The sequence below is a fragment of the Phalacrocorax aristotelis genome, chromosome 19 (genome assembly GCF_949628215.1).
Source record: "Phalacrocorax aristotelis chromosome 19, bGulAri2.1, whole genome shotgun sequence".
Taxonomy (NCBI): domain Eukaryota; kingdom Metazoa; phylum Chordata; class Aves; order Suliformes; family Phalacrocoracidae; genus Phalacrocorax; species Phalacrocorax aristotelis.
Window position 1 is genome coordinate 7,899,662 of NC_134294.1, and position 15,068 is coordinate 7,914,729.

The 15,068-nt window shown below is 43.7% G+C and overlaps 1 protein-coding gene across 5 annotated transcripts in view; it reads left to right on the forward strand.

Annotated features, from left to right (window-relative positions):
- The window catches only part of PLCH2 (phospholipase C eta 2), a 124,223-nt gene extending 113,043 nt beyond the window's left edge, over window positions 1–11,180 (forward strand). For 3 of the 5 annotated variants that reach the window (XM_075113697.1, XM_075113694.1, XM_075113695.1), the window contains 2 exons: window positions 3,391–3,730; window positions 8,027–11,180. In XM_075113697.1, the coding sequence (XP_074969798.1) occupies window positions 3,391–3,730; window positions 8,027–9,774 (2,088 nt within the window). In that variant the 3' untranslated portion in view covers window positions 9,775–11,180. The remainder of the gene's footprint in view (window positions 1–3,390; window positions 3,731–8,026) is intronic. The other 2 variants (XM_075113696.1, XM_075113698.1) reach the window with 2 other exon arrangements.
- The last annotated feature ends 3,888 nt before the right edge of the window (window positions 11,181–15,068 follow it).

The following is a 15,068-nucleotide window of genomic DNA, read 5'->3' on the forward strand; positions in this document are numbered from 1 at the left end:
ACGTACTTTAAATATTATGCTTTGGGTGCCCAGATTACAAAGCTGGTCTCTGTACTCCCCCTCTACAATCAGTGGTGGCCCATTCAGAGGTGGTTCAGAACCAGAACCTATTTTAACTGTTCCATGTTGCCCTTTGGGATGTACTGCTATTCTAGTCGATGACTTTGGGAATCTAGGAAACACCTTAAGGGGCAGCTGGGGTTTTTTTGTATAATTATCACATAACTGCTCAGGAGTACATTTATGTTCGTTTCCAAGTACATTCATAGAATCATAGAATACCTTGGGTTGGAAGGCACCTTTAACGGACATCTAGTCCAACCCCCCTGCAGCAAGCAGGGACATCTTCAGCTAAAACAGGTTGCTCAGAGCCCTGTCCAACCTGGCCTTGACTGCTTCCAGGGATGGGGCATCGACCACCTCTCTGGGCAACACATGCCAGCATTTCACCACACTCATTGTCAAACATTTCTTCCTTAGATCTAGTCTAAATCTACCCTCTGTTAGTTTAAAACCATTACCCCTTGTCCTATGGCAACAGGCCCTGCTAAAATGTTTGTCCCATCTTTCTTGTAAGCCCCCTTTAAGTACTGAAAGGCCACAACAAGGTCTCCCTGGTGCCTTCTCTTCTCCAGACTGAACAACCCCACCTCTCTCAGCCTGTCCTCATAGGAGAGGTGCTCCAGCCCTCTGAGTTTTTGTAGTTGTCTTTTGGACCCGCTCCAACACATCCATGTCCTTCTTGTGCTGAGGACCCCAGAGCTGGTTGCAGCACTTCAGGTGGGGTCTCACCAGAGTGGAGCATACGTGGAGAGTCACCTCCCTCAGCTTGCTGGCAATGCTGCTTTTGATGCAGCCCAGGATACAGTTGGCCACCTGGGCTGCAAGCGCACATTGCTGGGTCATGCTTAGCTTCTTGTCAACTAACACTCCCAAGTCCTCCTCAGGGCTGCTCTCAATCCCTTCATCCCCCAGCCTGTGTTGATACCCGGGATTGCCCTGACCCACGTGCAGGACCTTGCACTTGGCCTTGTTGTACCTCGTGAGGTTCACACAGGCCCACTTCTTGAGCTTGTCCAGGTCCCTTTGGATGACATCCCGTCCCTCTGGCCTATCAACCGCACCACTCAGCTTGGTGTCATCTGCAAACTTGCTGAGGGTGCGCTCAATCCCACTGTCTATGTCATCGATGAAGGTATTAAACTGTACTGGTCCCGATATGGACCAATAGAGACCCCTGAGGGCCACCACTTGTCACAGGTCTCCATCTGGACATTGCACCGTTGACCACTACCCTCTGGATGCGACCATTCAGCCAATTCCTCATCCACCCAACAGTCCACCCATCAAAGCTGTATCTTTCCATTTTCAAGAGAAGGATGCTGTGCGGGACTGTGTCAAAGGCCTTACAGAAGTCCAGGTAGATGACATCCGTAGTCCTTCCCTTGTCCACTGATGCAGTCACACCATCATAGAAGGCCATGAGGTTGGTCAGGCAGGACTTGCCCCTGGCGAAGCCATGCTGGCTGCCTCGAATCACCTCTCTGTCCTCTGTGTGCCTTAGCATGGCTTCTAGGAGGATCTGTTCCGTGATCTTCCCAGGCGCAGAGGGGAGGCTGTGACGGGTCAGTAGTTCCCAGGGTCCTCCTTTCTACCCTTTTTAAAGATAGGTGCAATGTTTCCCTTTTTCCAGTCAGCGGGGGCTTCACCTGACTGCCATGACTTTTCAAATATCATGGAGAGTGGCTTGGCCACTGCATCAGTCAGTCCCCTCAGGGCTCTGGGATGTATCTCATCAGGTCCATAGACTTGTGTATGTTAAGGTCCCTCAGGTTGTCATGAACCTGATCTTCCCCTACCGTGGGAGGGACTTTGTTCCCCCAGTCCCTGTCTTGCAGTCCTTCCATTCAAGAGGTGTGGGAAGAGAGGTTGCCAGTAAAGACTGAGGCAAAGAAGTTGTTGCATACCTCAGCCTTCTCTTTGTCTGTTGTTACCAGTTTGCCAGTCTTGTTCATCAGGGGGATACACTTTCTTTGGCCTTCCTTTTCTAGCCAAAATACCTGTAGAAGCCCATCTTATTATTCTTTGCGCTCCTTGCCAAGTTCAGCTCCAGCTGCACCTTGGCCTCCCTGATGCCATCCCTACACAACCAGAGAGCATCCCTTTGCTCTTCCTAGGATACCTGTCCCGGCTTCCACCGTCTATTACCTCAAGAAGTTATCCTTAATGCATTCCAGGAGTCTCTTGGATTGCCTATAGCTCACCATGCTACTTTTCCAGCAGGTGTTGGGATGGCTGAAGTCCCCCAGCAGGCCAAGAGCCCACGAGCACGATGCTGCCTATATCTGGATTGAGAATACTTTGTCAATAGACTCCCCTTGACAGAGGGTGGCCTGCAGCAGACACCAACCACAAGGTTCCCTTTATTGCCTAGGTCTCTGATTTTTACCTATAAGCTTTGAACCTGCTCGTGGCTATCCTTCAGAGACAGCTCTTCACACTCTGTCCATTTCTTGATGTAGAGGGCAATGCCTCTGGCCCTCCTTCCTCACCTGTCCCTTCTGAACAGCCTGTAGCCATTGATAGCTGCACTCCACTCATGGGATTCCTCCCACCAAGTTTCAGTAACGGCAGCTAGGTCATAGCATAGACTCTTTAAAGAAAAGACTTAAGGTTGCAACAAATCTGCAAGTCTCCACTTGGCCTTGGATTCCTGTAGTGAATTGATTTCCTACACCTCTTCCAGGTTCTGCAGTAGATGCATGTCATTAAACTGTTGGGACAGAATGGTTTTAAATGTGCACATTGTGTTGGAGAGCTGCCCCATACCCCACCGAGCTTTGTGTTTAGAAAAACAAGACCAAAACCAGACAACAAAACCCCAGAAAGCTGTATTGCTAAAAAGGAAGCACTCTGACTTTAGTCTTAGAGAGTCTCAGATATGTGGCATTATACCTCAAGCTTTGTGGCTTTTAACACACACGAGAAACTCTTCATCTTTCAGAATTAGTTCCTTGTAGACCAAAAGTATTTCCTTTTTTTTTTACTTTTCAATATCTGATGTTTATGTTTATGTTGTAAGTAGCTATATGCTAGTAAGAAAATTATGACAAATACAGAGATAAGCCTGGTTGGAAAATTTTATCTGAAGACATAGTTGAACGAAAAAGACATTAAATTTCGCAAAGCTGCTGTTACTGCTTTTTTTTCCTCTTTTAATCTCTGTCCTATTTCTGATTTAGTTCTCATGCTGATGGTAGAAATATGCCAGGAGACTCTGTATATGCATGCGTATGTGAACTGATCATTTGTACATGAGTTCCTGTGCCCAAAGAAAGAGACTTGCATTTTCTACTAAGGACTGGTTTTTTTTTTCTTCTAATTTTCCAGGCCAAACAAGCTCTAGGCCTAAAAGGCCTGTTTCTCAGAAATCCAAAGCAGGCCTCTCTGGACAGTCATGCTGCTGGTCAGCTTCATCGCAAACATTCCTTTAGCAGCCACATCTTGAGACGGACAGCCAGTGCACCCACCAAAAGCCAGAAGAAGAACAAGAAGGGCTTTCCTGAAATTGCTTTTGACACAAAAGACAACAGCTCTGAAGGGGCCGGTGAAGACCATGAAGTGGAAGCTGCCTCACAGCCTCGCTTTGAGCAAGGGCCAGAAAGGGCTTCTCTGTCACCGGCTCCCAGAGATGGTGCCAGTGGGGAGGTACATGGCAAGGGGTTGAAAGGTAAGGCCCACAGTTCTCGTAAAGCCAAAAGCCAAAGTTGTGCTCAAGGGGGTGCTGCTTTCAGTGAACCAATACAGAGGTCTAACAGGGTCCGGCTTCAGGAGCACCAGAGCGAGAAGCAGAGCGTCTTTGCACGCTGTGCCATCAACAGCTCTGGTAGGATCGGAGTGGCCACCAATTGCATGAAATGCATGATTGGTTCCAAAGAAAGCCCAGATCTAGAATGCAAGTGGAATGACCATCCTACCAGGCCTATTGCTAAAGATATAATTCACCATGATCAGTATAGCAGTATAACTGGAGAAGAGAGGTTAGAGCTAAAAAACTGGGCTGTTAAAGGCCAGCCCAGGCGGCAATCAGATTTGCAGTCTCACAGCAGCTCTGGAACTGCCGATGATCTAACAAGGAGCACCCAGTCTTTTGTGACCCCAGGGAAGAAAAATGTTGAATCTAAATGTCACGGAATACAGGCTCATTCCCGGCAGCGGTGGCAGTGCCAATCAGGTGGCAAGTATGGAAGCACTGTCAACTTGGTTGCAGCCAGCAATGGCTCTATATCCTCCAACTCGAGCAGTCTAGAAAGCCTTGGAAGCCCAGAATTCCCCAAGCGCTGGTCTGAAGCTTCTCGAAGGCAAGTGGGCACCCTACAGAGGGAAATGAACGCCTTGTTCGTTCAAAAGTTGGAGGAAATTCGAAGTAAATCCCCTATATTCTTTACTGGTAAGACCAGATTTTCTTCACCCTTCTCCACCTTAGATCACATCATTGTCTCAGCTTCTGCATAGCATCTTTACTTAGAAGCTCCTGTATGTTGTTTTGCTGTCAAGAGCCCGTTTTCTTTATTTTTGGCAATGATAGAAAAAAAGTCTGCATAAATATTTTTATTTTATTTTTTTCCTAGATGTGTCTGATTTAGATTAGTGCTTTCCATGCCTACCTAACCGTCTGCAGTAGTAAAGTGCCGATAGTCCATTAATGTTTGGATTGTTTGTTCAGGGTTTTTTTGTTTCCTTGTTTGGTTTGTTGTTTCTTTGTTTTTTTTTTTTAGTGAATGTGGTATGATACTAAGTAAATTTTAAGATCCAAACCAGAGCATTAAGTAGAGACTGAATATGGGAAAACCATACTAACCAACAATATTTCTGTTATCAGTATTTGTGTTTCACGGAGGGATAACCACATCAGAAACGATACTTAATGTGCACTCTATTAACAATGAAACCAATTCCTTCCTCAAAGAACTTGCAAAATTACCGCCATCAGTTCAGGGATTACTGGATGGAATTCTCTAGTCTGGATTATTCAGATCACCCTTTATGAACAAAGCAGACCATTCTGGTCCTCAATGTATGAATCCTCAGTATGCAAACATTTATAGATGTGCTTAACATTACGTATATGATTTGACTGGGACCTGAGGGCACAGCTGCATAATATAAAGAAGCAAGGTACGTGACCTGATGTTACTTGACCAAGCTAGGTGGGCTGTTGGCGTTTCCCAACTGCAAAGTAATATGTGTCCGTTCAAAGGAAGGCTGGTTAAGCTACAGCATTTTGTAGCTGTTTCAAGCCAGACCAATGTGCATGTGGTCCCTGGGATCACAAGACTGTACCTTTACTTATGAACTGTGTGCTTGTAAAGATGGAAAACAGGAAGACAGGCAATCAAGGTATACATTTTAATAAGGAAATTGGCTTTTTTCCCCCCTGATTTGGCAGGGAGGAGAGGGGAGGGAAGAGATTTTGACAAGATTTTCTGTTTCATAGAGCTGTGAAGGGGAAGCAAAGAAATACAGCTTTTCTTTATGACTACAAGAGCTTCTATTCAAAACCCTCCCCTTCCCCTTAATTGCCCAGGGATCTGGACATTGATGGTTACATTTTCAGGAACTGTTAAGGGAATTCAGTGCTTCTTAATATGTAATCCCTTTTTAAGTAATAGATTCTGACTGCCCACCTATAGTGGGCTTCTTTGAAAGCCTCATACAGAAATCTTAAATATTCCATTTCTTTGATCAATTTAATGAGGGTGGGTGTCTAAAATTTTTCTTTATTTCTCTTTTTAATATCTTTTTTCCAATATCTGCTTTGAGCTTTTAGGAAAATACCAGGACAATGGGAGGGGGAGGGACGAAGTTTGCTGGTTCCCGTGACCTGAAATTAATCCAAAGCAGCAGAACTCTTTCTATGCTTAAATTATTGGCATTAGGCTTTTCATAAGCTCTGAGTAGTGTGACATATGAAACCATTTCCCATTATCAGTGCCAGCTCCCCCGCCAGCCCCCCAAGTCACTAAATAAATATTGTGATATGCTTGAAATTTGATTAAATCCATCTGACTTCCCAAGCATGGAATCGGCAAACCTTTAAAATGGTGAAATACTCGCTTGGACTGGATGCTGATGGTCCAGTGACAAACACTATGTTTGCACAAACAGTGCGCTTTCCCCATCCGCCTGCTATTTTAGTACCTTGGGCCAAGAAACCAAGGAAACCAATAACGTTAGCCTAATATGGCTGCATTTCGTAATTAACATTCTGTCGATGGGAAGTGCCACAAGGATGAGACAGGAAAGTATAGTCTCTAGTTGTCCCCTTCATGGCAACGGCATTATGATTTCCAGTATTTTGCCCTGTATGTGTGCCTTAATCTATGCTGAAGGCCTAGCCTGGATGGGAAGAAGGAGAGCTCATTAGTCTGATCAGCTCTGGACTCACCCCAATATTCCTGCAAATACCAAAAAGTCTGCTGTGTTGTGAACGGTGGATTTCGCTTATGGGCACGTGTGCCTGCTTCCATTTTAACACTCCCAGCTAATGTAATATAAGCCATTGAACAGCTGTCTCCATTGTTAAGCTTCTTGTCACAGCTCTGGACTGGAAATACTGGTGCTGGAAGGAAAGGCCCAGTATTTCCTTGGCTTTTTTTGGTGTAACATAGATTATTTTTCCCATAGCATTAGGAAAGGGCTTTGGGGAAGAGGAGGCTAGCTTCCATTCCCCAGTGCAGTGGAGTGTGTTCCTCGAATAGCAAAAATTGCTTTTTATTCTTCTATGACAAAATAATGGACTTAATACCCATCCATTTATGGATTCCATTGAGTGCTCTGGTTGGTCAGAAATTCTTAGGATCCTACAAAAATGTGTGAATATTTCTGTCTGTTTCCCTTCCCTCCCTCAGCACTAATTTATCCTGTTATCTGCACCTGCCTTCCCTACATTAACTGGATTTTTCCTCTGTTCTGTCCTATTATTCTACATGCACACTCTCTCTCTAGTTAAGAACTGAAAGGACAAGCAAGTCAAAGGTAACTGTCTACCGAGTGTCACTCATTCAAGCACCTTGTTGCCTGTAGTCCTGGTTGTTGTTTGTTTCCTGCCTTATAACGATCTGCTCCTGTATTCTGAAGGTGGTTGTCCGGCTCGGTGGTGCTTTGCTAGTTCTCGAATGCATGTTTGCATTGTGGTTTGGAGATACAGGAAATAGTCTTTTTGGCATGATTGCTTTGGCTCTTAGGGTACAGATTATAAACATTGCAGATGGACGGAGCATTTTCTTCAGGTAATTGGTGGTCGTAGTGATTCTTCTGGATTGTACTGTCAGCCTGGTGTTCATGAACCATGTGTCTGTAGTTTTTTGACAAAGAAACAAACTTTTTTAGGAAAACAAAGTTAGTCCATTTAAAGATTTTGTTTTGTTTTTAAAAGGGCCATTGACTACATTCTGTTGTCTGCATACAGATAATTTTATTTGTAATCTGCTCCACAAGTCCTGTGCAGCTTCTCTTCTGTGTAATTGGTTACCGGGACCATATCTGTTGGCTGGGCAATGGTGTTCTGGTTATCATACAGGGGCTGATCATGATCCGATATACTGACATGTTTGAGTGCTGGAAGGAAGGGAAAGAGCAGTTCAAGTGGTGCTGGATGGTGGAGGAAGAAAAGTTATTTTATGAGAGGGGACACAAAGAAATTGATGGGCACAGTTGTTTGAATAAGATAATCAGAAAAGTATATGGTGCTACTATGCATGGACTGAGATGTTTTTTTAAAGCAACAAGGCTTTGGGGCAGCTAAAACTGAATGAGCAGAAATTTTTACTGCCTTTAGTCAGGCATTTGAAATCATAAGTTATTTAAAAAATAATGATTAATATATGCAACTACTACCTTAAAAACAAAGTGATAACACATAAAGAATAAATCTTCAGCTAAACTGCAGTTTGTTATAGCTAATTAACCCTGTATCTCTGTTTCTCTTGTTTCCTTTTCCTGTCTTTTCGTGTCTCCCAAGTAGATGTCTGCCATTTCTCAATACAGAGGTCAGTCACTTCTTTATGCAGCCTAGAAACTATCACTGAAGAGCCTGTTATTGCCAATGAAAACCATCATGCCAGCCTTTTCTTCCCTCTACCCATTACTCCTTACAGTGATTCTGAAGAAGGGTCTGTGTCTGATCATTCCACTGAATCTCGATCAGAAGTAAGCAGCACAACCAGCCAGCCTCAAGAATCTCTGCTCATTAGAGAGCAAAGAACCAACCTGGCTGCAGAAGATCAAGTGCAGGTAGTCACAAGAGCAGCTGACGCAAGTTTAGTAGTCCAAGAAGATGAGAGGACAAGCGTGGCAGGATGCCTCAGAGAAGAAAACGGTTGGACACAGGCATGCTGCAATGCTGAAGATCAGTATGGATTGGCAGTGCGTCCTCAAAAAGCCTGGCTGGTAGCAGCAGCAGGTAAGACTGCCGGCCAACCTCTCGAAAACTGCCAGAAACAAAATGACCAACCAGGTCAGGTATTAACAGATATGAAAAGCACCATTGAATCCAAAGGGCAAAAACCTGGTGCAGCAGCTGTTCTACAGCAGCAAAACAACGTGATTTACAGCACACAGACAGCTTTGCCTCCAGATACTTCCCAGAAAGCCCAGGCTGCACAGCCTCTACCTGTTTCCGTTCCTCAGGCGGGCTCTTACGTGTTAGTAAGAAGGTCAAAGACTGAAGGACTGAAGACATCGGACTCCTCAGCCTTAATAAAAATTCCAAGTAGCCCGTCTCCAGCAGCAGAAGTATACTTCGATGCCACTATTAATGACCAGATCTGGAGCAAGCTAGATTGCAGCAATCATCGTGACAGCATGTCGTCTTCTTCCAGCATGTCCTCCAATGACACTGTGATAGATCTCTCTCTACCCAACCTAGCTCGCAAAAGCCTCCCAGATCTTGGCATCCGTCATGAAAATTTTGAGCCCCTTGCCGTAAGAAAGGGTATGCGCCCACGATCTGCTACAACATCTGGCAACGAGATGCCAATGGTGAGCAAGAGCAAATCCAATCCTAACCTGAGGTCTGGCCAGCTGCCAGCAGATGAACTGTGCCCCCGTCCTCTTGCCAGGAGCCCTCCAGACGCATTCTCATCCATTCCTAGAAGGCATACCTGGAGCAGGCTGTACATGGAAAGTCTCAGACAGTCATCTAACAAATCCAAAGCACATGATATGGGTGGAAACAACCAGGCAAAATCCAAGAGTCTTGGAGACCTTACCTCTGATGATATTGTGTGCACTTTTGAAAGCAAATACCGTAGCATCAGCAGGAGTTTTGTCACTCGATCAATGTGGGAGCAGCGCCGCTCTTCAGGCCTGAGATCCTCAGTCAAATCCCAGGATGAACTGACTGAGCAGCTAAAGAAGCTGACAGCCTTTCAGCAGGAAAACGATATCACTTCCCCTATCAGTCTTGATCCAACTGAATCTGAAGAGGAAGGGGAGAGCTTGGGACTCCTTCGCAGGTCTTCATCTCGCAGTCAGAGCAGGGTGCGGTACATTGCCAACAGGGCTAAGCAAGCTCAGGAGAGACAGCGGCTGCAAAGCCTGGGCCAGCTCAGCGGGAGTCCCATCGAGGAGAGGGGAAATCCAGAGGGAGCCTGCAGCGTTGCAAAAGCAGTTTGTATGGATATAGCTTCTCCTGCCGTGTTTACATCCCAGCCTAAGAACCAAACTGATTATAACACTGACACAGAAGTCTTCTTTATGCTGAAACTGTAATTCTGGGGAGCACTGAATAAGGCAATGTTTACATTCCTATCAAAACAAAACATAGTGACCCGAGAGGCACAAAATGTCCTCATATGGCTTAGTGCTTCCTGGCCTTCCCTTGACTGTAAGGGTACTTAATATCACGACTCTGAAAGAATAGATGAGGGTTAGATTTGTCAGCAGTTTGTGGAAATAGAACAAGCAAGTGAAATTGGAGACTTATATTTTTACAGTCCTAATGATCTGACGTCCTTTTATTTTTTTTTTTAATTACACTTTTTCCAGCCTCAAATTTGGCCTCCTTTGTGTGTGACCACTTCTTTGCATTTGCAGTTTGCTCTGTGCAAATCTCACGCTCTTTACTAATTTCAGTAATTGCTTCTTGTAATAGGTAAACATCTATGTGATGTTAATGACAGCTAAGGTAAATTTTGCTCTTACAAATTGTGGATCCATGAAAAGAGGCTGGATTTAAAATCATGCTCCCTGTTCCGTTTTATTTTTTTGAAGAGTTTGAGGCCTCTGAGGGTGTCTTCTCTGGGAAATACTCAAAAGCGCGGTGTAATTGTTTCATGAATTAATAACGTAGTAGATAAAGTCCATCTTCCATCGTGGACCGTTTATTTCTGTGAAAATCCATATTGTCTCACTCTCTGAAGAAGAGCCCTTACTATGTTCCAAAGCAATGCTTTTTTAAACCAAGCCTGTTTATAGATCTATAAATATATATGTACATCTGTGTGTATGCAAATATATGTCTGCACATGTATGTACACATGCACACAAACTGAACTGTGACTGTTCCTTGTCTCAAAACATAATCTGTGGGAATGAGACAGGAGAGAGAAGGGAATTACTAAAAACAGGAAATATCTTCTGACTTTAATTCAGAAATGGCTAAAAAGCATGCTAGTCTTTCCTTGAAAACAGCACTGTCCCTTCTTTACGGTATTTTAACAAAGCTGCTGTACGTAGCACTTTTTGGATGAATTTTACTATTTCTGTATTGCACTGCCATGAAAAATTTTCAATTATATGTTTTAAAAAAAGATATATTTAATTTTTTTAGATGGACATATTTAGAATTAAATACCACCCTAAACAGAATAATAATTTTTCCTCCCCATTGTTTTTACTTTTTATTTTTAGGGATGTCGTTCATCTGTTGTCATCCCCCTGCGCCCCCGTTATGTCATTATAGATGTACATTTTATCAGTGATGGAGAAGAATGTTTACTGAGATGCATTTTAAAGAGAAACAGAGGTTTAATTTTATTTCAGTCTGCATAGAGTCCCTATTATTGAGAGGATATTTTGCTTTTGTTTGTAACGGTTCTTTTGTGTATATTGCAAAATCTAAGAATTTGTTTGTAAAACCCCCTTACACTACTAAAATAAACATATTTAACCTTCCAGCTGTTGACTCTTTAGCTGTAATGTAACACTTTTATGCTGTCTAGAAGTTTGCGGTATACAAACATGGTTAATTCCCTCTGTCTGGTTTTAAAAATTCCTTTGTGGATAACATTTAATTTTAATCTTTCAGAGTCCTAGCCATTTCAGATCCAGCTCAAATTTTGTCAGGTCCACCAAAAAGCATGCAAGTATTGGTAGAAGCTGGCGTTCTGTCGTTGTGTGATACCCAGCACATGGATTGTGTCAAAGTGATGTCTGTCTTTGGCAGCTGGTGATGGCTGTGCAGACGAAAATTCTACGGGAACTCATGGAATTAGTAGCCAAGCAGACACGATCCAAGGACCTAACCTATGCTGTTAGAGCTCTCCAGTAAGAGAGCGAGCCCCGTTTCATACTGAGGTTGTTTAAAGTCTGGCTGTGAAAATACTGCAACAAAAATTTGCTCTTCATCTGTCTCATTCAAAAACCTCTTCTCTTCCTCTCCCAGCAAAGTGCACAGTGAAAGTGCATGTTGCTTAGTTCATACTCTCTCCTGGAAAGGTTGGCAGCTTACTTGTGGCTTGGGGGGCTAGAAAGGAGTTCTTGGTTACTAATTTTATTATCATTTGGCCACAAGCATTTAAACTCTGAGATATCAAAATGTAAGGCTAACTGCAGCTAATGTTATCATCGTGACATGGAGGTAGAGGCTGGGAGGGGTTAAACTCCCTGATTAAATCTTTTCAAATGGTCTTCAGTATGTTTTGTCTAAAAATATTCTCTGTTTTCCATCCTGGCTCAGATCTTCATTGCTTGTCTTCATAGTTTGGATGAGAGGCCCTTGAGATTTGTGCAACAAAGGTTTGGAACATGCACTGAAGTAACCCTACAATATCTTTGCAGTCTCTGAAGGACAAAAAGGAAAATCAGCAGCAGAATGTGTGATCTGCCAAGAATAGCCTCACATTGTGTCTTAACACAAAGCAAATTTCATTAACATTCTCTAGACGAAAAGTCACTCTGTAATACTTCAGTTTGGGGCTGAAAAGCTGCAGGGAGTTGCTGCTTTTTTATCTTTAAAGCAAGTACATACAACTTGACAGCTTTAGAAAGTTAATGTTTAAAAGGCCTATTTGTGTCTTTTCAAAGACCAAGTTTCACAAGCAGATTATTTTTATCTTTAATTGATGAAGCAACACCTGTTAAATTAACGCACCTCACAGAAGGCAGTGTCATGTAGCGCTTCAAAACATTTACCTTTGTTCAAATTTTCAAAAACAGTGTCCGGATTTACCTCCCTAGGGCACGTGTGAATTCTGCTCTCCTGCTTCCAAATTAATAGTAACTAACCTTAGAGCTTGTTTTGTTACGCTATGCAAGACCATTAACGATGTGCCCGTTTATTCTTTTGAATTGCATGTGTTTCAGGGTATCTACGCTGTTGAGTAGCAGAAGCTCGCTGAGCAGTTTTGCTCTTCATTCATCTGGTCTTTACTGGGAAAGAGGAAAATTGCTTATTCAGATGATCTCAGCAGGCAGGGTGCTCTCTGAAATGGTAAGGAAAGCAATAAAGTGACAGTGGAGGGAGTCAGGAGTTGAGGTTCCAAGCAGCACTGACTTTCATTTTATGAATGCCTCACTGCTCTTATTCTCTCGATGATCTTCTCTACCATTCATATGAAAATCAAAATGAAAAAGCAGATTCTCCCTCCTCCATGTGAAATTGCGGGCAGATACAACGTACACACAGGTCAAGCATGAAAGCACAGCGGTGCGTGCGTGCCATCTGCTAAGGCAGTAACATTTACTCTGCAGTAATTGCTGCTTGCCACACAGTAGCTGCAAATTTTTACTAGAATCACACGCTGTAGTGCAACAGATGTAGGAATCCATAGGAGCCATCCACATCTAGGCCAGAGGCACTTGCTAATACGGCACAATGATTGTTTCTGTGCTCCGTTTAGGATGTCACGCTGTGGAACAAAAGCCTGGCCACAGGTGTGAAGGAATTCAGAAAGGCAGTTGAAGTCATTATTCTTCAAGGTCAGTGACTGACTGAAAAGCTACTGAGGTAGGTCTGAGAGTCTGACAATTAAACTGCCGAACGAGGGTAGGGAAAGAAAGGCAGCATGGGTAGGGGGGTTCTCCGAACGTGTGAGAACACTTCCTTGGCTATGCCTCATCTGTCAATCAAATTGATAGCGCTGCCTAGAGAAAGCCCATTTTGTATCCCTTCCCGCTGGCTTGTACAGAGACAGCAAGTGTATTCCCTTGCCCAGAGCTCCTGTGAGGCCTCAGGCTCCTCTCGTATGTGTTTTTCAGTTCATTAAACTGTAAGATTAGAAGCCCAAAGCTTCCGAATTACAAGCAGTATATTATAGATGGCTGAACTTGGGTTTTATGGTCTGTATTCCTGCAGCTTAGTGTTTAGGAACTCTGATGATGAACATCTGATTGTATCTTTAAAAACTGTTTTTGTCTGTGCTGAGATGCTTTCAGCTGCTTGTAGTTGAGCTTATCAGCCCTCATTAGCTGCCAGCTGTGAAAAATCACATACCATAATGTGCATCTTTCCAAAGCCTAGAAAATATTCATGAAAAGCAGCTGGAGGCCTCATCTTATCTGATTTTTTGCTAACTTCCCCTTACACCCAGCCCTTTGCCAGAATCTCTAAGGCATAGCTACTAATCACATCCAGACTACCAAAGTTACCACCTGGAAATGAACCTGTAAATGGGTCAAAGCCTCAGAGGGAAATCCAAGGTGAATAGATCTTTCTGGATTCTTTTTCTCTTTTGTCCTATAGAGAGGATGTAATTGTCGTTTATAACATGTCTTAGCATCTTGCCATCATTTAAATTGCAAGAATGAGTTACACCATCTGAAGTGCATTAGAAGTGATCTAAGGACTCCCCGTAATTGCAGTGAGTTATGAGTCAAGCCCTTGAACTCAAGCTTCACCGAGTGCAGTCTTCCAGGCATTTTTTAATTGAAATGTAAGCAATTTTTGACTCTGCAGAAGGCAAGCTGTGTTGATGTTTAATAAGTGATTTACTCAGTGGCATGTGCAGAAAAAGCTCAGGGAAGAAGGCCAGGGTGTGCAAGCTGCTGGAGAGTTTTCCATCTTGAAAAGTGCTTAAAGTCAAGTGGGGAGTAAATTTTTGTTTCTTATTTAAGCGTGGACATGTTCCACCTCCCCTGCAGGATGAGCTGTAATAGTTTACTCTGCTGAATTCCTCTGAAGGCGCTTCTTTGCTGTTACAGTGCCTTATAAATGGCCTGGCCCAACAAAACCAGCCACCTGGCAGGATTGTACTTCAGCTCACTATTGAAGTGAAACCCGTACATGGGAGGATGAAGGGGACAGGAATTTCACTTCTGTGCCTCTGTATTAAACAGAACCATACAATCCAGAGAGGAATTTAATGGTTTACCTTGAAGTTCAGACCTTCCTTCAGCTGTGTAGGCGTTGTGAGGAAATACTACGTGTATGTAATGGTCGGGGGGGGGGTGTGTGTGTGTGTGTGTTTGGTACTCTATATGAGTCCCCTAGGTGATCTCCCAAGGCGGTCACAGAGTAGAGAAAGTCTTGAGCAGCTTACGCTATCCACAGACAGGAGAGATGGGCACAGCTTCATAGGACACTGTCCTAAAGAGAGAGGACTTTTACAGGACCACACAGCAGGCCAGTAATAGTATTTTCTGAGTCTCAATGTAATATTCAGCTGCTGGACTAAACTGCTTCCAAACGTTGTCGTTTTGCTTGGTGTAGTCTCCTCCTCTCTTTCCCAAAGCCCAAGGTGCCCCGAGAGCCTGCAGTACCAGCTGGCATGTTCTGCAGAAGCCCCTTAGCCTGGCTCCTCCCTCTCTTTTATCTTTATAATAGCATTGAATGCCTGTGAGCATTC